General features: G+C 46.6%; 1 protein-coding gene across 1 annotated transcript in view; it reads left to right on the top strand.

Moving 5' to 3' along the window:
* Positions 1-23,550, top strand: part of LOC106593626 (SH3 and multiple ankyrin repeat domains protein 1) — a gene marked incomplete at its 3' end in the record, with an annotated part of 86,682 nt that overhangs the window by 60,525 nt on the left and 2,607 nt on the right. The window contains exons 8-26 of the mRNA XM_045716066.1: positions 59-175; positions 293-370; positions 791-857; positions 1,184-1,356; positions 3,613-3,761; positions 4,307-4,461; positions 4,944-5,057; positions 5,536-5,611; positions 5,847-5,949; positions 11,355-11,560; positions 15,724-15,806; positions 16,013-16,137; positions 16,248-16,383; positions 16,461-16,541; positions 20,398-20,406; positions 20,659-20,685; positions 20,800-20,856; positions 22,167-22,285; positions 22,642-22,750. Coding sequence (XP_045572022.1) covers positions 59-175; positions 293-370; positions 791-857; positions 1,184-1,356; positions 3,613-3,761; positions 4,307-4,461; positions 4,944-5,057; positions 5,536-5,611; positions 5,847-5,949; positions 11,355-11,560; positions 15,724-15,806; positions 16,013-16,137; positions 16,248-16,383; positions 16,461-16,541; positions 20,398-20,406; positions 20,659-20,685; positions 20,800-20,856; positions 22,167-22,285; positions 22,642-22,750 — 1,984 coding nt within the window. The remainder of the gene's footprint in view (positions 1-58; positions 176-292; positions 371-790; positions 858-1,183; positions 1,357-3,612; positions 3,762-4,306; positions 4,462-4,943; positions 5,058-5,535; positions 5,612-5,846; positions 5,950-11,354; positions 11,561-15,723; positions 15,807-16,012; positions 16,138-16,247; positions 16,384-16,460; positions 16,542-20,397; positions 20,407-20,658; positions 20,686-20,799; positions 20,857-22,166; positions 22,286-22,641; positions 22,751-23,550) is intronic.

The raw sequence follows: 23,550 nt of genomic DNA, 5'->3' as shown, positions 1-23,550 counted from the left end.
ACCTCTTTCTCTCTCCCTCCCTCCCTCCCTCTCTGTGCTCACTCTGCTCTGATCCCAGGCCTGTCAGAATGGCAACGCCCAGCATCTGGAGCACCTTCTTTTTTACGGGGCAGACTCCACTTCCCAGAATGCCTCAGGAAACACTGCCTTGCACGTTTGCGCTTTATACAACAAGGTAGTGCTCTCTAGTAGTGTCATAAACAAACATCAAATAAAGATGACTTTGTAGTTTTGTAATCCAGTATTACAGTTATTTGCTGCTAATTGATTGACATGTATTTTGTCCATACAGGACAGCTGTGCACGAATTCTACTTTACAGGGGAGCCAATAAAGACACAAAGAATAACAGTGGGCAGAACCCATTTCAGGTGATTATACAATACATGACTGGGCTAATGGAATGATCTATTTGTATGTACATTGCTTGGATGGGGTTGTGTGTGATGAAGTTACTGAAGCAGAAAATGCTATTGGATGAGATGTACCAGTTTTAGTGATATTGTTCTGTGACGTGTACGAGGGTCCAAGGTGGGAGAATTCTGCCTGACCCCTTGAGCTGGGTTCTCGTACTCTGTCCTCCTTACAAAAGGCCAGCTGAAACAAGGAATATGTGCATACTGTGTGTGTGTGTGTGTGTGTGTGTGTGTGTGTGTGTGTGTGTGTGTGTGTGTGTGTGTGTGTGTGTGTGTGTGTGTGTGTGTGTGTGTGTGTGTGTGTGCGCGCGCGATGTGTGTGTGTGGAGGGTGCTGTGAGAACTGTCCCTTACTCGGCTAGCGTGTGTGTTTCAGGTGGCTGTCATGTCCGGACATTTTGAGCTTGGAGAGATTATCAAAAACCATCGGGACACGTATGTAGGTACGTTCTGTCCTGTGGCTGTCTGGGAGTTCATGCTCTATGAACGTATGTGACAGTATGTGAGAGTGGGTCTACATTCACGTTTCTTTAAAAACAACGTTGTGTGTACACACAATATTTATTACATTATTTTGTATGTGTGCCAATCAAACTGGGATACTTCCTGTCCCTGCTATCTGAATGAGTGCTGCAAGTGAACTAAATATGCCTAGTTTATACCTCTCTGTCTCTCTCTCTCTCTCTCGCTCTCTCTCTTTCTCTTTCTCTCTCTCTCGCTCTATCTCTCTCTCTCTCTCTCTCTCTCTCTCCTTCTCACACTCTCTCAGTACCTTTTCTTGAGTCTCCCAAATACGCCCCTCAGAGGCGAGAGAGTGCGCCGCGCACCCTGGCGCTGCCCCAGCCTCACCCCTTCCTGCGTGCCAACAGTGATAACAGTATGAACCTGCCTGACTGGATGGCACTGCCCAATACACCAGGCTCCAACATTGTGTCTGTACAGGTAGAGGAAGGAACCTAGCACCTGGACACCTAGTCTGGGAGAACTACTGTACTGTTTCACATCATGTATCATGTAATGTAGCTATGTAGTACATCACTAATATACTGTAGAACATCACCAATATACTGTAGTACATCACCAATATACTGTAGTACAACACCAATATACTGTAGGTCATCACCAATATACTGTAGTACAACACCAATATACTGTAGTACATCACCAATATACTGTAGTGTATTTTTACATTTACATTTTAGTCATTTAGCAGATGCTCTTATCCAGAGCGACTTAAAGTTAGTACAATCATCTTAAGATAGCTAGGTGGGAAAACCACATACTTTATCACAGACATAGAATACATTTTTCCTCAATAAAGTAGCTATCAGTAGTCAGAGCTAGAATAGGGGGAGGGGTTCCATGAGACCTGAGGTGGCAGAATGGAGCACTCGGGTTGGGGTGTAGGGTTTGAGCATAGCCTGAAGGTTTGGAGGGGCAGTTCCTCTTGCTGCTCCGTAGGTAAGCACCATGGTCTTGTAGTGGATGCGAGCTTCAACTGGAAGCCAGTGGAGTGTACGGAGGAGCGGGGGGACATGGGAGAACTTGGGAAGGTGAAATCTAGGCAGGCTGCAGCATTCTGGATAAATTGCAGTGGTTTGATGGCACAAGCGGGGAGCCCAGCCAACTGAGAGTTGCAGTAGTCCAGACGGGAGAGTGCCTGGATTAAAACCTGCTCCTCTTCCTGTGTGAGGTCGGGTCGTAATGTTGTAGAGCATGAACCTGCAGGAGCGAGTCACTGCTTTAATGTTGGCAGAGAATGTCCAGAGTCACGTCAAGGTTCTTTGCACTCTGGGAGGGTGACACTGTGGAGTTGTATACCGTGATGGAGTGCGGACAGGATTTCCCCAGGAGGAAGAGCAGCTCTGTCTTGTTGAGGTTAAGCTTGAGGTGGTGAGCCGACATCCAAGTTGAGATATCTGACAGGCATGCAGAGATGCGTGTCACCACCTGGGTGTCAGAAGGGGGGAAGGAGGAAAGTAGTTGAGTGTCATCCGCATAGCATTGATAGGGGAGACCATGTGATGATATGATGGAGCTGAGTGACTTGGTGTATAGAGAGAAGAGGAGAGGGCCTAGAACTGTGCCCTGGGGGACACCAGTAGTGGGAGTACGTGGTGCAGACACAGATCCTCTCCATGTCACCTGGTAGGAGCGACCTGTGTAGGGTTTGAGCATCCAAGAGTGTGCAGAGCCTGAGACTCCCAGCCCTGAGAGGGTGGAGAGGAGGATCTGATGTCGAAGGCAGTGGATAGATCTAGGAGGATGAGAACAGAGGGGACAGAGTCAGCTTTGGCAGTGCGGAGAGCCTCCGTGACACAGAGAAGAGCAGTCTCGGTTGAGTGACCCATCTTGAAGCCTGACTGGTTAGGGTCAAGAAGATCGTCCTGAAAGAGATAACGAGAGGGTTGATCAGAAACAGCATGCTCAAGTGTTTTGGAAAGAAAGGAAAGAAGGGATGCTTCTGACGTCAGATGAGTCGAGAGTTGGTTTCTTGAGGAGGGGAGCGACTTGGGCCATTTTGAAGTCAGAGGGGACGCAGCAACATACTGTAGTACATCACCAATATCCTGTAGTACATCACCAATATACTGTAGTACAACACCAATATACTGTAGTACATCACCAATATACTGTAGTACATCACCAATATACTGTAGTACATCACCAATATACTGTAGTACATCACCAATATACTGTAGTACAACACCAATAGACTGTAGTATATCACCAATAGACTGTAGTACATCACCAATATACTGTAGTACATCACCAATATACTGTAGTACATCACCAATATACTGTAATACAACACCAATATACTGTAGTACATCACCAATATACTGTAGTACATCACCAATATACTGTAGTACAACACCAATATACTGTAGTACAACACCAATATACTGTAGTACATCACCAATATACTGTAGTACAACACCAATATACTGTAGTACAACACCAATATACTGTAGTACATCACCAATATACTGTAGTACAACACCAATATACTGTAGTACAACACCAATATACTGTAGTACAACACCATTATACTGTAGTACATCACCAATATACTGTAGTACAACACCAATATACTGTAGTACAGACCACTGAACCGGTGTTTCCCCTTAATCTCTTTCTCTCTCTCTCTCTCTCTGTGTCTCTCTCTCTGTGTCTCTCTCTCTCTCGCTCTCTCAGGGCTATAAGCATTCAGGTACCATGCGGAGCTCCAGTAGTCCCCGTGGGGCGCGGACTCGCTCCCCGTCCCGAGGGAGAGCAGGGGAAAAGGAGGACAGGAGTCGGCAGAGTCGGAGGCAGGGAGGAAGCGGAGGGGGAGGAGAAGGAGGGGGAGCAGGAGGAGGAGCAGGAGGAGGAGCAGGAGGGTAAGACTGACTATGGTTCTGATAGAACCGTTGATGTGTAGTTCCATTATAGCATGCTCTCTCTCCATCTACAGCAGAGTCAGTTGTCCCTCACTGCTGTGACTCTAACATGGCACCCAATCCAAACTTGAAATCTGTATTAATAATTTGCACACAAATCTCCCATCAATAGATGGTTTTCACAAAAGTCCAAATTAGCCATGCAGACCTCAAGTTAGGATTGGGTCCACTGTGCATGAGGGTTGTGTATAGTGTAAGCCTTGTCCGAGCCAGAACGGCCCATTGGGCAGGAGCCTATCTCCTGTTTCTGTAGCGTGAAGGCAGACACTAACCACAAGACCACTGAGTTGGACCAGTACGGAGAAAAAATTTATGAAATGTATGCATTCACTACTGTAAGTCGCTCTGGATAAGAGCGTCTGCTAAAATGACTAAAATGTAAAATGTAAATATTGGTTGTGTACTGTAATGTATGTGCTGTATGCTGAACGCTGCCCCCCTCTGGCCAGGGCGGGGTCTGTCAGCAGCAATACGGTTACAGCAGCAGGGGGCCAGCGGAGGCGTCTCTACAGCGCCGTCCCAGGACGTGTGTTTGTGGCCACGCGCTCCCACTCCGCCCAGGGAGACAGAGAGATTAGCATCAGCAAGGGAGACAAAGTCAAAGGTGTGTGTGTTTAGTGTGTCTGTGTCAGAGAATGGCTGTGTGACTGTCTGGCTGGGTGTTTTTTCATGTGAATTCAAAGTGTTTTCTAGCCTGGGTGCCAGCCTGATACATTTGCCCAGGAGATGAAATGTTCATGCTGATACCCAGGCTAGGTTTCTGTCTGCTGATGTGAGTGGTGTATGTATGAGTCTGTCTAGTGGATGTAGTCTACCTGTCTTAATGAGAGTGTAAGCTCCTTGTATGTCCTTGTCTTCAATGTCTGCAGGTATGAATATGTGTGTGTCTGTGAGTGAGTCTAAGGTGTTTCCAGGTATGTATGTCTTGGTGAGTACCTAGAGAGGTTTGCATGCCCGTTTGTGTGTGTTTACATTCCTCTGTGTGTGTTTACATGTTGTGGCTATTTCCTTGTCCTTGTTTGTGTATACTGACTGTGTGAGGTAATTGCTCTGACGCGCGACGCCCTGTCCTGTCCCCTCATGCAGTGCTGAGTGTGGGCGAGGGAGGGTTCTGGGAGGGCACGGTTAAGGGACGGACCGGCTGGTTCCCCTCAGACTGCGTAGAGGAAGTGGCAGTCCGTAGCCAGGACAACCGCTCAGGTGAGGCCCTGATCACACACCTGCAGACATACACAGCGTGCCTCTCTCTCTCCCCTCTCATTGGTCAGAAAAACACACACACACTTCCACACTCGGCAGCGCTGGCTGCTACACACAGACACACAGGCATAAAAAACAACACATTTAGCAGGAGGTCTGTAGTTAGGTTGTAACACTGGGGAAATACCACTCTAGACTCAGAATGATTAGAGCAGCAGAAGCAAGGTGTGGGTTGACAGGGAAGGAAGGTCCTACACTAGTCGTAGTAGTGGTGTCTGCCCACCACTAAGGCCTTAGGCTGCAGTGGTAAACACAGCTGGTTTGACTGTATGTAGAGACTCAATAGAGAGACGTTTACTGTCGAGGTTCAGGCTGTAGTCTAACAGCAGCGTGTGACTGTAGTGACAGTGTTGGTCAGTGTGGCAGGCAGGCATGCAGGCAGCCATCATGCTGATAACACTGTGGTCGTGTGTTTTAGAGAGCCGCAGTGAGAAAGCCAAGAGACTGTTCCGGCATTACACCGTGGGCTCCTACGACAGCTTCGACGCTCCCAGGTAAGGATGGGGAGACTTTCTCTTTCTCTACACTGTGTCATACTCAGAGGTCTACCTGGATGTCAGTGAGTTGAGTGATCTTGCCATGGATATGCTTGGGATATGTTGGAGTGAGTTGGGTAGATGGGCTTTGTTAGAGTGATCTACAGTACTGTGTCAACTTGTGTTTGGAACTATGGGTAATATACTGTATATTAACCTCACCTGTGTTGTATGTGTGGAAGTGATCCACTAGAGACTATGATTGGGTGATCTACTGTGCGATGGATTGTGATTGGGTGATCTACTGTGCGATGGATTGTGATAGGGTGATCTACTGTGCCATGGATTGTGATTGGGTGATCTACTGTGCGATGGATTGTGATTGGGTGATCTACTGTGCCATGGATTGTGATTGGGTGATCTACTGTGCGATGGATTGTGATTGGGTGATCTACTGTGCCATGGATTGTGATTGGGTGATCTACTGTGCGATGGATTGTGATTGGGTGATCTACTGTGCGATGGATTGTGATTGGGTGATCTTCTGTGATGTAAGCTGGGCTGTAATTGATCTGTTATGGGTTGGACAGTGTTGGGGACTATCTGAAGTTACATACAGTACTGGTCAGATATCTGAAGTTACATACAGTACTGGTCAGATATCTGAAGTTACATACAGTACTGGTCAGATATCTGAAGTTACATACAGTACTGGTCAGATATCTGAAGTTACATACAGTACTGGTCTGATATCTGAAGTTACATACAGTACTGGTCAGATATCTGAAGTTACATACAGTACTGGTCTGATATCTGAAGTTACATACAGTACTGGTCAGATATGTGAAGTTACATACAGTACTGGTCTGATATCTGAAGTTACATACAGTACTGGTCAGATATCTGAAGTTACATACAGTACTGGTCAGATATCTGAAGTTACATACAGTACTGGTCTGATATATGAAGTTACATACAGTACTGGTCTGATATCTGAAGTTACATACAGTACTGGTCTGATATCTGAAGTTACATACAGTACTAGTCTGATATCTGAAGTCACATACAGTACTGGTCTGATATCTGAAGTTACATACAGTACTGGTCTGATATCTGAAGTTACATACAGTACTGGTCTGATATCTGAAGTTACATACAGTACTGGTCAGATATCTGAAGTTACATACAGTACTGGTCAGATATCTGAAGTTACATACAGTACTGGTCTGATATATGAAGTTACATACAGTACTGGTCTGATATCTGAAGTTACATACAGTACTGGTCTGATATCTGAAGTTACATACAGTACTAGTCTGATATCTGAAGTCACATACAGTACTGGTCTGATATCTGAAGTTACATACAGTACTGGTCTGATATCTGAAGTTACATACAGTACTGGTCTGATATCTGAAGTTACATACAGTACTGGTCAGATATCTGAAGTTACATACAGTACTGGTCAGATATCTGAAGTTACATACAGTACTGGTCTGATATATGAAGTTACATACAGTACTGGTCTGATATCTGAAGTTACATACAGTACTGGTCTGATATCTGAAGTTACATACAGTACTAGTCTGATATCTGAAGTCACATACAGTACTGGTCTGATATCTGAAGTTACATACAGTACTGGTCTGATATCTGAAGTCACATACAGTACTGGTCTGATATCTGAAGTTACATACAGTACTGGTCTGATATCTGAAGTTACATACAGTACTGGTCTGATATCTGAAGTTACATACAGTACTGGTCTGATATCTGAAGTTACATACAGTACTGGTCTGATATCTGAACTTCTGTAGACTGTCATCGACGTGTCCTCTACTGATGTGCTTGTTGATTATGTTGTCGTTGTTGTTGTTGTTGACTTCCAGAATGCTACGTTGATACTTTGGAGTGTAACTCCTCTCATTAACACCTAGTGATGTAATGTCCTTCTCTTTAATGTCATGTTTTTGCGTGGCGGCTCAGAGAGGCTCTGTTATGAGGCAAACCAATTTAACGGTCCTGGACTTGGACTGTATGAAGAGAGAATTATTTATAAAGAAATAAACACATTATAAATCACATGTATTATTTACAGATAATCCTTCTCCCTGCCCGCTCGCTATCACAGACAACACAAACACACACAAACACAAGTGCGCACACAACAAAAGCATTCATTATTTTGCATAATTTCATTTAGACTTACGTGCTCTACCAAGCGACTGACACCTACATGGAAACTCACACAAACGTTTATACACCCACATCAGGGATATTTAAACAAATGTTCTCATACGATATAAAACTCCAGGTTGTTTAGTCAGTCTGTGGCTGGCTGGCTGCTCACTGCTAACTCACTGCTAACTCCCTGCTAACTCACTGCTAACACTGCTAACTCACTGCTAACTCACTGCTAACACTGCTAACTCACTGCTAACTCACTGCTAACACTGCTAACTCACTGCTAACTCACTGCTAACACTGCTAACTCACTGCTAACTAACTGCTAACACTGCTAACTCACTGCTAACTCACTGCTAACTCACTGCTAAGTCTGTTTTTATCAGAGCACTAGTGTGGATCCATCTTACCTATTCCCCTGCTTTTTTCCACTCCTCTATATTTGGCTTTGTCACCCCTTCCACCTCTCTCTCTCTCTCTCTCTCTCTCTCTCTCTCTCTCCCTTTATTTTTATTCATCACCGTTTTACTCACCCCCCTGTACTTTTTAATTTTCTCTTCATCACCCTCCCTCCCCTGTGGTGTTTCCATCTGGAGAACAGACAGTGAAGGGCACTCTGAAGGGAGAGAGGGATGAACAGAGCAAGAAAGGAGGTGAAGAGAAGGAGAGATTCTACAGTATGTAGAATTAGACGAAGAAGAGAAAAGGGAGAGAGAACGCAGGAGAGGAAATAGACATGAATGAACAACCCCCCTTTCTCTCCCACTTTCACCTCATCACCTTTCAATCCGCTTTTAGATGGAAGATGTTTTTATATTGACAGTAAGAGATCTTGTACACCTCCTGATCTGTCTAATGAAGCAGGCTTTTACTGCTCTGACTAGCTGTGACAGTTTAACAAGGCTCGGTCGAGACGGCAGTCAGCTAAATGAATGGCTTAAATTGATATTGTGGCACAGCGATTATATTAACAAGGATTAGAGGAAGAGGAGAGATGTTCTCTCTCTATACATTTTCACCCCTAGTGTCCATCTTTATCAATCCATTCCTCCCTATTTGTCCTTATCCTCCCTTCTTTACTCTTTTACTTGTTCCTTCCTTCCTTCCTTCCTTCCTTCCTTCCTTCCTTCCTTCCTTCCTTCCTTCCTTCCTTCCTTCCTTCCTTCCTTCCTTCCTTCCTTCCTTCCTTCCTTCCTTCCTTCCTTCCTTCCTTCCTTCCTTCCTTCCTTCCTTCCTCCATCCAAATAAGCCTCCCTCCTCCGTGCCCCCTCTCTCCCTGTGTCTCAGAGCCCATGGCAGTGAATTCCCCTAGTAACACACATGACAACTGTTCTGGGGCAGCGGTCTGTGAAATAGGGACAAGGAAGCACACACACATTCTAGAGAAGAGTGGATTATTGCCCTCCATCACAAGAGGTGCTTTCAAATCACATTCTGGTGCACATTGTACATGTTTTACATTATAGGTGAACACTCATGAACACATACACTCATACACACATGACCACACACACATGAGTTACACACATGACCACACACACATGAGTCACACACACATGACCACACACACATGACCACTCACACATGAGTCACACACACTAACATGACCAAACACCTGCCAACATTCACTCTCTTGCCCCCTCCTCCTTGTACTCTTTCTCCCTCTCTCCCTCTCTCTCTCTTTCTCTCTCTCTCCCTCTCTTTCTCTCACTCTCTGCCTCTCTCTCTCATTCTCTCCCTCTCTCCCTCTCTTTTTCTCTCTCCCTCCCTCACACACACACACACACACACACACACACACACACACACACACATGCGCGCGCGGCCATACACTAAATTCACAGCAGTATAGCTTAACATGCAGAGAGAGAAACAAAAAGAGAGGGAGGGAAGGAGAGAGAGGAGAAGAACAGCAATAGGCAGTGAAGGCAGAATGGCACCAGAGAGAGGTAGGGGGAGAGAGAGGGGGAGATTGAGCGAGAGACAGGGAGGCAGAGAGGGAGGGAGGGAGGGAAAGGCGACAGAAGACAACATCGACATACATCGAGCGAAGCACTGACAGAGATGATGTGAGTGCCTTTTTAAAGAGAATCTCTCTCGCTCTAATTCTCTCTTCCTTCTGCTGCTCATCCCCAGCTGAATCTCTCTTCTTCTTCCTGTCTGTCTTGATGCGTCTTCTTCCTCTCGTTTCCCTGCCTCGCTCTCCTCTTTTCATTCATGCGCTCTGCTTTGTTTACAGACAATGTGAGAGAGGAAAGAGGAGGAGAGGGGAGGGGACAGTGTACATGTGTGTGTATTGATTAAAGGCCATGGGGGAAGGGGAGATGTTAAGAGTGATTTAAGGGCATGTAGGGTCATTGAAGTAGAGAGGACGGAAGAGGGGTAGGACAAAACAAGTGCAGAGATTACAGAAATGGGGAAATGGTAGAGACGTGAGATGGGAGAAAGACATAGGTTGACAGGTGGTGAAAAGAGGTAGGATATGGGAAAAAGAGAGAGAGAATATAGAATTCACGTGTTGTCTATATTTGGTTTATTAAAGGTGCAATATGCAGAAATCTCTCTGTCATTTCCTGGTTGTTAAAATTCTAATAGTTCTCCTAATTTTAGTTCATGTGACAAAACAAGCAATGCATAGTGTAGAGAATCATTGTACCATCTAAACCGCTGTGAAATATATTTTCAATAACCCCAAATACTGTATTTTCAGCTGTTCGAAGTAAAAGATGCAAAAACGAAACTTAAGAACGGGAAGCATACAAATAGCGCACATAGAACACATCTACTGCTTCTTAGACTTGCTTCCAAAGAAGACATTTCTATGTGAATTTGATAATAGATGAATCATCTATCATAATGATCATAATGGCCTATATATATATATATGAGTTGTGAAAAACATTGTGATTGTGATGGCAGGATGCAAGCCTCAGCAGTTCAGAGCAACAGTCAGTGCGTTATACAGTATCTCCCTATCTCGAGTGAGTTACGGCAAGGGAGAGGAGTCAAACAGAACATGGCCTTAACTCATCCAAAATGCATCCGTTCTTGTGAATGGTGAATCATAACTGAGGTGGAAATCAGTGATAGACAGACTCAGTGAATACCACTGAGAGATATATACAGAGGTAGAAGAAAGGGGAAATAGAGAAAGAAATGTGTTTTGTGTGTACAGTATGTGAATGTTTGAGTGTGTGTATGTGTGTGCGCGTCTGTGTCTCTTTTCTCTTTATATTCTGTTGGTGTATGAAATAGTTACATACTCAGCAAACAAACCCGATCACCCCTTGGCCCGCTCTTTCTCCCCTCTCTTAAAATTACCTCATATCTCTCTCCCTTTTTATGCTAAACCATTTCCCTCACCCTCTCTCACTCACACACTCCCTCCTTCTCCCTCTCTTGTTCCTATCTCTCTCTCTCTCTCTCTCTCTCTCTCTCTCTCTCTCTCTCTCTCTCTATCTGTGTCGCAGTCACAGTGAACCATCTCCATCTCTCTCCTGCTCCCTCGTTCTCTCTCTCTCTCTCTCTCTCTCTCTCTGTCTGTCTGTCTTAAGTATGAAGGGGCTGGGAGAGCTAGGCCCTTGCTCTCTCTCTCTCCATCGCTCTCTCCTCCTCTCCTCCCCTCCCTCGGCTCGTACTCGCTGCTCTCTCGCTGAAAGACGAGAAGGAGGAGGAGGAGGGGGGGGAAATGGCGATGGGGGGATGCGGCGAGGAGGATCTCTCCCTCTCGTCTTCCTGGCCGTCGCTAGGCCCCATGAATAGGAGTGTCTGGTTCATTTACAGGTACGGGCTGTTTTTGATTTCTCACTGGTCGCAGGGCTGGAGGATAGAGGGATGGTGGGAGGGAGGGAGGGAGGCAGGGAGGGAGGGAGGCAGGGAGGGAGAGAGAGAGAGAGAGGAGCATGCATGTGGACATGGATGGTAGACTGGAGTGTTTAGGAAGACTAATCGATAGACAGATGGGATGTGTTGCAATGCATGAGCTTGTACGTGCGTCCGTGTGTGCGTCCGTGTCTGTGTGTGTGTGTGTGTGTGTGTGTGTGTGTGTGTGTGTGTGTGTGTGTGTGTGTGTGTGTGTGTGTGTGTGTGTGTGTGTGTGTGTGTGTGTGTGTGTGTGTGTGTGTGTGTGTGTGTGTGTGTGTAGTGAGGAAGGAGAGACGCATGCACAGCCCGGTACATTAGCAGTAACGTTACAGCCTAGCTGTGTCTCCATGTACATGAATCACTCTCCTCTCTCTCTCCTTTACGTGTCTGTACGTCTGCCTTCAGTAGCAACACAGTACCGACACAACTGTCTGATAATTGCTGCTTCTCTCATCTGCAGAATGTGTGTGTGTGTCGTGTTTGTGGGTCTCTGTGTGTGACGGTCTGTGAGCTGTTGTTGATTGAGAACGAGGTATAGGAGGCAGATCTATAACATGTGTCCCTGGTAGTGGCTCTGCTTCAACTGTGTCTGCATATGGTGTGTGTACGTGTGTGTGTTATCAATGTGTGCCCCTGTGTATGTGTACAAACAGTAGTGTGCATGTCACAGCACTGAAATGGTATAAGAGAATGAGAAGTGGTTTGAGGGGTGCATGCCGTGCCATGGGTAGCAGTCCCCCTTGCTTCTAGATGATGTTACCTATACTTATAGCAGAGCTGGGACGATAAACCCAAAATGATCCACACCGATCACTTATCGCAGGCATTTTGTTGTTATCGTTCATTACGATATGTATCCTATACCAGAGAAATGTGAAGTTCTACACGTGCTTCTACACCGGCATTGCTTGTTGTTTGGGGTTTTGGGCTGGGTTTCTGTACAGCACTTTATGACATCAGCTGATGTAAGAAGGGCTTTATAAATACATTTGATTGATTGATTGAAGTTTGAAATGAAATAAGTTTGCTAATATGGGTGATTGTTAATGGGACAACCATCAAACTAGTAGTAGTAGTTTAAAGGATCATAGTTGTAAACTGTGGTGCACATTCATGTTATAAACTGTGGTGCACATTCATGTTATAAACTGTGGTGCACATTCATGTTATTAACTGTGGTGCACATTCATGTTATAAACTGTGGTGCACGTTCATGTTATAAACTGTGGTGTGCGTTCATGTTATAAACTGTGGTGCACATGAATGTTATAAACTGTGGTGCACATGAATGTTATAAACTGTGGTGCACATTAATGTTATAAACTGTGGTGCACATTAGTGTTATAAACTGTGGTGCACATGAATGTTATAAACTGTGCTGCACATGAATGTTATAAACTGTGGTGCACATGAATGTTATAAACTGTGGTGCACATTAGTGTTATAAACTGTGGTGCACATGAATGTTATAAACTGTGCTGCACATGAATGTTATAAACTGTGGTGCACATTAATGTTATAAACTGTGGTGCACATTAGTGTTATAAACTGTGGTGCACATGAATGTTATAAACTGTGGTGCACATTAATTAATGTTATAAACTGTGGTGCACATTAATTAACGTTATAAACTGTGGTGCACATTAATTAACGTTATAAACTGTGGTGCACATTCATGTTATAAACTGTGGTGCACATTAATTAACGTTATAAACTGTGGTGCACATTAATTAACGTTATAAACTGTGGTGCACATTAATTAACGTTATAAACTGTGGCGCACATTCATGTTATAAACTGTGGTGCACATTCATGTTATAAACTGTGGTGCACATTAATGTAATAAACTGTGGTTCACATTAATGTTATAAACTATGGTGCACATTCATGTTATAAACTGTGGTGCACATTCATGTTATAAACTGTGGTGCACATTCATGTTATAAACTGTGGTGCACATTCATGTTATAAACTGTGGTGCACATTCATGTTATGAACTGTGGTGCACATTCATGTTATAAACTGTGGTGCACATTAATGTTATAAACTGTGGTGCACATTCATGTTATAAACTGTGGTGCACATTCATGTTATGAACTGTGGTGCACATTCATGTTATAAACTGTGGTGCACATTCATGTTATAAACTGTAGTGCACATTCATGTTATAAACTGTGGTGCACATTCATGTTATAAACTGTGGTGCACATTCATGTTATAAACTGTGGTGCACATTCATGTTATAAACTGTGGTGCACATTCATGTTATAAACTGTGGTGCACATTCATGTTATGAACTGTGGTGCACATTCATGTTATAAACTGTGGTGCACATTCATGTTATAAACTGTAGTGCACATTCATGTTATAAACTGTGGTGCACATTCATGTTATAAACTGTGGTGCACATTCATGTTATGAACTGTGGTGCACATTCATGTTATAAACTGTGGTGCACATTCATGTTATAAACTGTAGTGCACATTCATGTTATAAACTGTGGTGCACATTCATGTTATAAACTGTGGTTCACATTCATGTTATAAACGTATCATTCTATTTATCGTTAGCGCATGAATTCAGGTAATTTATCACGATAGGGATTTTTGTCCATATCACCCAGCTCTAATTTATAGATTGTGTTGCATGGATCAGTTATGTTGGAGATACAGTAGGTATGTATGTTGGACATGCGTATATTGGAGGAACATGGTTAGATGATTGTGTTGTGTTATTACGGTATGCACAACCGTGAGTTGGTGACAGACTTGATGACAGGGGAGCTTGTGTCAGTATAGATACCACTGGGCTGCAGTCCAGAGGAATGTTCGCGTGAGGAACATAACCAACCTAACAAACCAATCCCCATGGTGTTCCTGGTCCCAAATTACACCTTATTCCCAAATAGATCCATTCATCTCTGGTCAACAGTGGTGCACTAGGCTCAATTATGAGGAAGGTGTTATTACAGATGGATGTAGTCCGTGATTGTGTGGTGCTCATTGGTTCATGCTGGCAAATGACTGTATTTAAGTGAGTTGCTATGCCAGTGGAGGGGACGGCATGGGTGAAGAAGAAGAAGGGAAGAAAAACAGTCAAGCAACATACAGAATGTAAACATTATTAAAGGTTAACAGTATGTTGACAGTAGCTGGTTGAATCATTGGATGACTGGTTAACTAACTAAACTAGGTCTTCCAAAAGGGGATCAAGTGGCTGACATGCCTGTGGGTATTCCCAGTTCTTCTGTGGTCTTTCCATGATAGCTCCATGTACTCTAGTTAGATAGCAACTGGAAACTGCCAATTATCGTCATCTCCCATACTCATTATCCCCTGTTTATTAATGAGGCTATTTTAGCGAGGCGGACAAACATAACCTGACCTCTTTATTGGCTCTACATGTGAGGATCTTATTGCTCTTCTTTGGATGACTACGTCTGTGTCATCAGAGCACCTAGCTGTGCGTACATTTCTGTCTTCCAGTGTAGTCAGACCTCTCTATATTACACCAGCTAGATCCTACGTCCAGTAGCTTGTTGCTCAGGCAACCGCCATCATCATATGTAGCCTAGCATCTTAGAGAGTGAGGTTCTGGAACAACATCTCTGGTCTTTCTGTCAACCAACCCAGAGCAATCTTACTGTACCTCGCCTAGTCGCCGACACAAGGCTGCCAAGCGAGCCCCTGGTCTGGTGCATTATGTCATCAGCTGACCCCTGACCCCAGAGAGGACACAGGAAATACAAAACCCACTGCCCAGCTCTGGGGAGCCGAGTCAGGGCAGAGTCAGTTAAATGTATTCATTCATGTGCTTAAAAAATGTGGCCTCATTTCAGAAGGTCCCTGACCCCTCCCACCTCCCTCTCTCTCCCAGGATTAAGGCTCCCTCCTGGTGCAGTGTGCATGTATGCAGGGGGATACCTATCTCCTACCTCTCTCTCTCTCTCTCCTACCTCTCTCTCTCCTACCTCTCTCTCTCTTTCTCTTCTTCCTGCTGTCCCCTTTTTCCACTCCTTTTTTTTATGTATCTCATGTTATTGCTAAGTGTCTCTCCCCATCTCTCTCTGTCCTCTCTCTTAGTGACTATATCATCAAGGAGAAGACAGTGCTTCTGCAGAAAAAAGACAGTGAGGGTTTTGGCTTTGTGCTGAGAGGAGCCAAGGGTAAGGAAACACGTGCGATCAGCTGTTGATAGATAGACAGTCAGACATACAGACAGGCCTTTAACAAACAGGCACACACACACAGGCACACACACACACAGATGAACACACTTGGACAGTCTCACTGTGCTGCATCGGCTTCATCAGTCTAGTTATTACAGTGGTTATGACATAATGTTGGTGACCCCTCTGCTCTCTGTCTTCAGCTCAGACCCCCATCGAGGAGTTCACTCCCACCCCAGCCTTCCCAGCACTGCAGTACCTGGAGTCTGTCGACGAAGGAGGCGTGGCCTGGAGAGCCGGTCTGAGAATGGGAGACTTCCTCATTGAGGTGTGTGCTGCTAGGGCATGATGGGAGCTGTAGTTGGATTCTTCACAATGACTGTTATTAGGAAAAATCACCCTCTCTAACCAGTTACATGGACTTCTTCCCCCCCTCAGGTGAATGGTCAGAATGTGGTGAAGGTGGGCCACAGGCAGGTGGTCAACATGATCAGGCAAGGTGGAAACGCCCTCATGGTCAAGGTTGTCATGGTAACACGCAACCCTGACATGGAGGATGGCCAAAGAAAGAAAAGTAAGAGACAGCACAGGGTCTGGAACTACGACGACGATGATGAGGATGAGGATGATGATGCTTTCCTTTCTCCACAGTCCCCCAGCAGAGTAAAAGACTAAGCACTCCGGCCATCGCTCTCCGCTCCAAATCCATGACCTCAGAACTGGAGGAGATGGGTAAGACATGGGGGAGACGGGTTGGGTTCTGGGTAGAGACAGGAAAGACAGAAGGACAGAGAAGGAAAGGGAGACCAGGACTATATGGAGAGGGAAAGAGCTAGCATCTAGAAGGAATACAAAGGAATGTATAACAGAGGGAGATGTACGTCTGGAGATAGATAGAGAGAAATGACGAGAAGAGAAAGTGAAAGACAGGAGGGATTGGTAGAGCTTAAGATGCATGAAGTGAAAAAAGCGAGGGAGGCCTAAAAAAGAAAGAACCCACTGGGCACAGACGTCTAGTTGTTAATTCAACGTCTATTCCACGTTGGTTCAACATCATTTCCTTGAAATGACGTGGAAAAAACATTGATTCAACCAGAGTGTGCCCAGTGGGAAAGGCAAAAACGGGAGACAAAGTCACAGAGAGGTATGCTGTGATGGACAGAGGGAAGAAAAGGAGGGGAAGCAAGAGGAAGAGAAGTGACACTGTCATGTACTGTCTGAGTGTCCAGGGAAATGACAGCATTGTTAGGGTACCAACATGGATGAGAATCTCAATGCATTTCACTGTTCTTTCAGAGGTTCCACACTGTCACTTCCAGCACCCCCACTACAGGTAACCCCCCAAACAATGACCCCACCCACCCCCTGATCCTTCTCACTGCGCCTCCCTTTACCCCCTGACCCCCTGCACCCCCCAGCCCTATAACCCTAGCACCCCCAGACCAGTCCCACGTCTCCACAAACACACCTACACTGGCTGAGTGTGTCGTTGCCAGGGTAACACTGCAGGGGTGGGTGTCACTCGGAGGGAGACTACTGTAGATGCTGCTGCGGTCTCTACTGAGCATGCTCACTTCGCCCATGATGATGATTTATGGGAGCAGATAATATGAGAGGCAAGCGGGAGCCTCTGAGTATTCCCTATCTGATCCTAGGTCAGATTCCAGCTCATTCCAACAGACTCCCACATGTCACTCTCCCTTACAAGCCAGTCTGCTGGGACATTACTCCTGTCCTCAATACACACTGCTTATTATCTCCTCTAGTGTAGAGCCAAGATAAGATCCAGATGGTTGGGTAACTACTAGCTTACTGTACCCCTGACTCTCCCCTCATCACCCCTCTCTGTGGTCCAAACCCCCTGACTCTCCCCTCACCACCCCTCTCTGTGGTCCAAACCCCCTGACTCTCCCCTCACCACCCCTCTCTGTGGTCCAAACCCCCTGACTCTCCCCTCACCACCCCTCTCTGTGGTCCAAACCCCCTGACTCTCCCCTCATCACCCCTCTCTGTGGTCCAAACCCCCTGACTCTCCCCTCATCACCCCTCTCTGTGGTCCAAACCCCCTGACTATCCCCTCATCACCCCTCTCTGTGGTCCAAACCCCTGACTATCCCCTCATCACCCCTCTCTGTGGTCCAAACCCCTGACTCTCCCCTCATCACCCCTCTCTGTGGTCCAAACCCCTGACTATCCCCTCATCACCCCTCTCTGTGGTCCAAACCCCTGACTATCCCCTCATCACCCCTCTCTGTGGTTCAAACCCCCTGACTCTCCCCTCATCACCCCTCTCTGTGGTCCAAACCCCCTGACTATCCCCTCATCACCCCTCTCTGTGGTCCAAACCCCTGACTCTCCCCTCACCACCCCTCTCTGTGGTCCAAACCCCCTGACTCTCCCCTCATCACCCCTCTCTGTGGTCCAAACCCCCTGACTATCCCCTCATCACCCCTGTCTGTGGTCCAAACCCCCTGACTCTCCCCTCATCACCCCTCTCTGTGGTCCAAACCCCCTGACTCTCCCCTCATCACCCCTCTCTGTGGTCCAAACCCCCTGACTCTCCCCTCATCACCCCTCTCTGTGGTCCAAACCCCCTGACTCTCCCCTCATCACCCCTCTCTGTGGTCCAAACCCCTGACTATCCCCTCATCACCCCTCTCTGTGGTCCAAACCCCCCGACTCTCCCCTCATCACCCCTCTCTGTGGTCCAAACCCCCTGACTATCCCCTCATCACCCCTCTCTGTGGTCCAAACCCCCTGACTATCCCCTCATCACCCCTCTCTGTGGTCCAAACCCCCTGACTCTCCCCTCATCACCCCTCTCTGTCGGGCAAACCCCCTGACTCTCCCCTCACCACCCCTCTCTGTGGTCCAAACCCCCTGACTCTCCCCTCATCACCCCTCTCTGTGGTCCAAACCCCCTGACTATCCCCTCACCACCCCTCTCTGTGGTCCAACCCCCTGACTCTCCCCTCATCACCCCTCTCTGTGGTCCAAACCCCTGACTCTCCCCTCACCACCCCTCTCTGTGGTCCAAACCCCCTGACTCTCCCCTCATCACCCCTCTCTGTGGTCCAAACCCCCTGACTCTCCCCTCATCACCCCTCTCTGTGGTCCAAACCCCCTGACTCTCCCCTCATCACCCCTCTCTGTGGTCCAAACCCCCTGACTATCCCCTCATCACCCCTCTCTGTGGTCCAAACCCCTGACTGACTGATTGACACACAGCATGAGCAGCCGCCCCCACAGACCCCCCTGCCCTGCCCTGATCTCCCCCCGCCTGTAAACCAATGATCACTACCCCTATAGTATGGAACATCCCAAACCTACACTACACCAATGTTGCAACTCCTCGTCCCACTACTACACACCTTAATGCTGTAATAACAGTATATATACTGTTTAACCCCACACATACATGTCCCCTGTCCAGGGTGATAATGCAACTATACTCTCCATATTTAATGCATAACCATACAGTAGATATATTTGTTTCATTTAATCTTCATAAACAAACATATGCTATAAAGATCTCTTTTCATACAACAGTCTGTCCTGCAACTGTTCTTTATGGATCAACTTCTGCTCCTCATTCCATATGCGCGTTCCCTAAAGCAAGGTTTCAGGAGCAGAATGTGTGATGGAGCCATATCAGCCTCTGCCATATGCTTATTCTAATGCCATGAATTAATATAGCTACCTCTGACAATGCCCATTAAACTGTCTCACCTCTATGTTTGGTGCAGTGTTCCAGTTCACCTGGAAGCCACGCTGCAAGATAGCACCAGCATTAACATGGAAATGATATCACACACTTACCTGAGTTCTTCAGCGTTGTTTTAACAGCACGTTTCAATTCTAAAGCAGTAGTCTAAGCATCGATTACAAGGCTAATGACAGTATGCCATCTTTCTTTTTACTGGAAAGTTGTTCAGCAGTTATTACACACAGTGTTGTTTTCTAAACTGAATGATTTGGCGTGTCTGAAATTAAATGACCCTAAAATAATTCAGCTAACATTTAAGATATTTTAACAAAACACTTAACCAAACTACTTTCCTACCACTCACCACCTCTAAAAACGTGGTCCCCACAATACAGAAGCTCACACAGTCACAGGTGGCTGTTTGAACCCCTCTAAACCCGTCTGTAGAACCCTGTGGTCTGCTCACTCTCCACTACTCTGCTTAACCTCTGAACCCGTCTGTAGAACCCTGTGGTCTACTCACGCTCCACTACTCTGTTTAACCTCTGAACCCGTCTGTAGAACCCTGTGGTCTACTCACGCTCCACTACTCTGTTTAACCTCTGAACCCGTCTGTAGAACCCTGTGGTCTGCTCACGCTCCACTACTCTGTTTAACCTCTGAACCCGTCTGTAGAACCCTGTGGTCTGCTCACGCTCCACTACTCTGTTTAACCTCTGAACCCGTCTGTAGAACCCTGTGGTCTACTCACGCTCCACTACTCTGTTTAACCTCTGAACCCGTCTGTAGAACCCTGTGGTCTACTCACGCTCCACTACTCTGTTTAACCTCTGTCTTTCCTCTGAACTCACTGCACTTCCCTGTGGTGGGGACGCGTCATAGTGGAGAGAGGTGAGAGATTTCTGTGTGTGTGCGTGCGTGCGTGCGTGTCACAAAGAGGAAACAGACATCTCTGATTGCAGCACACATAGGAATATAAGTATTACTTACAATGATGGTGTTACAGTAACTCAAGTGATGGTGTTACAGTAACTCAAGTGATGGTGTTACAGTAACTCAAGTGATGGTGTTACAGTAACTCAAGTGATGGTGTTACAGTAACTCAAGTGCCAAAGTTAACGCCTGCCTTTGCCTTGTCCTCAGCTGCTACCCCCTGGAAAAAAAAATCAGGTACGATTCACAAACTCCTTTTATGCTTTGTGTTTTTATCTGTTAAAACTGCAAACGTCTCTGCTAGCCAGTTAGCATTCAGTCAGCTTACAGGGTTTTTCCGTATCCTTTCAGAATTCGAGTCTTCACAAGTTACAGAGAAGAAGAGGACAGTCTATCAGATGGCTTTGAGTAAGAGACTTCATATGCATGTACAGTATCAGGGGAATAGCCGGGCTTTATTTTTAACATATCAATAAATTCCCCCTCAGTGGGGGGATGTGTGGTGGAGTGTTTGTTGGCTTGATTTGACCCTCTCTCCCTCACCCTTTCCCTCCTCCACTCTGTCGCATCCTCTTCTCTAACATCTATACCACTTGTTCTCTCTCTCTCTCTCTCTCTCTCTGTCTGTCTCTCCGTCTGTCTCTCTCCATCTTACTCTCTTCGTCTGTCCACCCCCCCTCTCTGTCCCTCTCTCTCTGTCTGTCCGTCTCTCTCTCTCTCCATCTCTCCGTCTGTCTCTCTCTCTGTCTGTCTCTCCCTCTGTCTCTCTCCCTCTGTCTCTCTCCGTCTTACTCTCTTCGTCTGTCCACCCCCCCCCTCTCTCTCTGTCCGTCTCTCTCTCCATCTCTCTCTCCATCTCTCTGTCTCTTTCTCTCTCCGTCTCTCTCTCCATTTCTCGCGCCCATTTCTCTGTCTGTCTGTCTGTCTCTCTCTCTCTCTGCCGGTCTGTCCATCTCTCCGTCTCTCTCTCTCTCCGTCTCTCGCTCTCCGTCTCTCTCTCTCTCTCCGTCTCTCACTCACTCACCATCTCTCTCTCTCTCCATCTCTCACTCACCATCTATCTCTGTCTCTGTCTCTCGCTCTCCATCTCTCTCTCTCTCCGTCTCTCACTCACCATCTATCTCTGTCTCCGTCTCTCGCTCTCCATCTCTCTCTCTCTCCGTCTCTCGCTCTCCATCTCTCTCTCTCTCCGTCTCTCGCTCTCCATCTCTCTCTCTCTCCGTCTCTCGCTCTCCATCTCTCTCTCTCTCCGTCTCTCGCTCTCCATCTCTCTCTCTCTCCGTCTCTCTCTCTCTCTCTCCGTCTCTCACTCACCATCTCTCGCTGTCTCCGTCTCTCGCTCTCCATCTCTCTCTCTCTCCGTCTCTCGCTCTCCATCTATCTCTGTCTCCGTCTCTCGCTCTCCATCTCTCTCTCTCTCTCCGTCTCTCACTCACCATCTATCTCTGTCTCCGTCTCTCGCTCTCCATCTCTCTCTCTCTCTCTCCTTCTCTCGCTCTCCGTCTCTCTCTCTCTCTCCGTCTCTCACTCACCATCTCTCGCTGTCTCCGTCTCTCGCTCTCCATCTCTCTCTCTCTCTCCGTCTCTCGCTCTCCATCTCTCTCTCTGTCTCTCTCTCCATCTCTCTCTCCGTCTCTCTCACTCTCCGTCTCTCTCTCTCTCTCCGTCTCTCTCTCTCTCTCTCTCCGTCTCTCTCTCTCTTTCTTACTGTCTCTCAGATAAACTAGATGAGATCCTGGCAGCAGCTCAGCAGACAATCAGCACCAATGAGGGGCAAGGGATGCGGGGTCAGGGGGCAAAGAGAGACAGGAGCCGGGGCTCCTTTTACGCCAATGAGGTGTGTGTGTCGGCGCGCGTGTGTGTGTGTGCGAGCGCTCGTGTTCACTGGTGCGATCACCTGTCATGAGGTTGAGAGGAACAGTTTGTCCTGTAGTGTTCCTATGGTAACACTCACATCTTTAGGAGATGCTACACAATGTCATTCAGTGGGTTAGCTTGATGCAACACCCATACAAATAAGATTGATTTGACTGCCTAAGCTACTATACTACTAGATATGAACTACTTTACAAATAATTGACAACTCTTTCATGAATAGTGAAGCTATTTAATGCACTTACAGTACCACAGTCTGTAAGTTCTATCCTTTCTGAACATTGTCCTCTGCTCCCTCTTCCCTCTCTTGCTGTGCAGCCAAATTACGACCAATCAGAAATGGGGATGACAGGGCTGGGCTATGACCGCGCCCAGTTCACATCAGGCCATGCCCCTCCACACGGTATGCTGCGACAGAAATCCATCGGTGAGGCTGTCTCTCTGTCTGTCTGGCCAGCCCTCTGGCCGGCCTGTCCGTCTGTCTGTCCTCTAGACTCTTAAAGGCCTGTGCTGTAACACACTGTCTGCAGCTGTAGCATACCATGTCCTTCTAGTCTTCCTGTTCTGTCTGTCCTGCAGTTAACATACATGTTACTCTGGTTCATGTTGTAGTATGCTTCTGCTGTGGAGTATAGCAGTTTATATGTGTTGTACTGTACTAAACTGTTTGTAGGCTGATACACTGTATCTAGGAGCTGTTCATCACAGAAGCTGAGCTGGAACTCTGGTTCAATGTGACAGCTAAAGACCATGGACTTCTCCTGTGACTCGCCAAGTAAAAGGCTGTATAACATCACACCCTGTTGGCAAATGACCGTTGCTGGTCATCATCTCTGCTGGAGGACAGACAGACTTACAGATGAATGAGAGGACCGCCTGACAGTTAGACAGACATGCAGGCAGTTACAAAGACAGACAGACAGCCTCCCACATTAATCATCTGTTCTTTTGTTCGAGCAGTATTTTCTCTGTACCATTCCTCTACCCCGTCCCTCGCCCATCTGATCCCTCTGCTCTGTCTCTATCCTCCATCCCTATACCTCAGTCCCTCGCCCATCTGATCCCTCTGCTCTGTCTCTATCCTCCATCCCTATACCTCAGTCCCTCGCCCATCTGATCCCTCTGCTCTGTCTCTATCCTCCATCCCTATACCTCAGTCCCTCGCCCATCTGATCCCTCTGCTCTGTCTCTATCCTCCATCCCTATACCTCAGTCCCTCGCCCATCT

The sequence above is a fragment of the Salmo salar genome, chromosome ssa03 (genome assembly GCF_905237065.1).
Source record: "Salmo salar chromosome ssa03, Ssal_v3.1, whole genome shotgun sequence".
NCBI lineage: Eukaryota > Metazoa > Chordata > Actinopteri > Salmoniformes > Salmonidae > Salmo > Salmo salar.
Note: the sequence above shows the minus strand (reverse complement) of the source record. Positions and strands in the feature narration are given on the sequence as shown.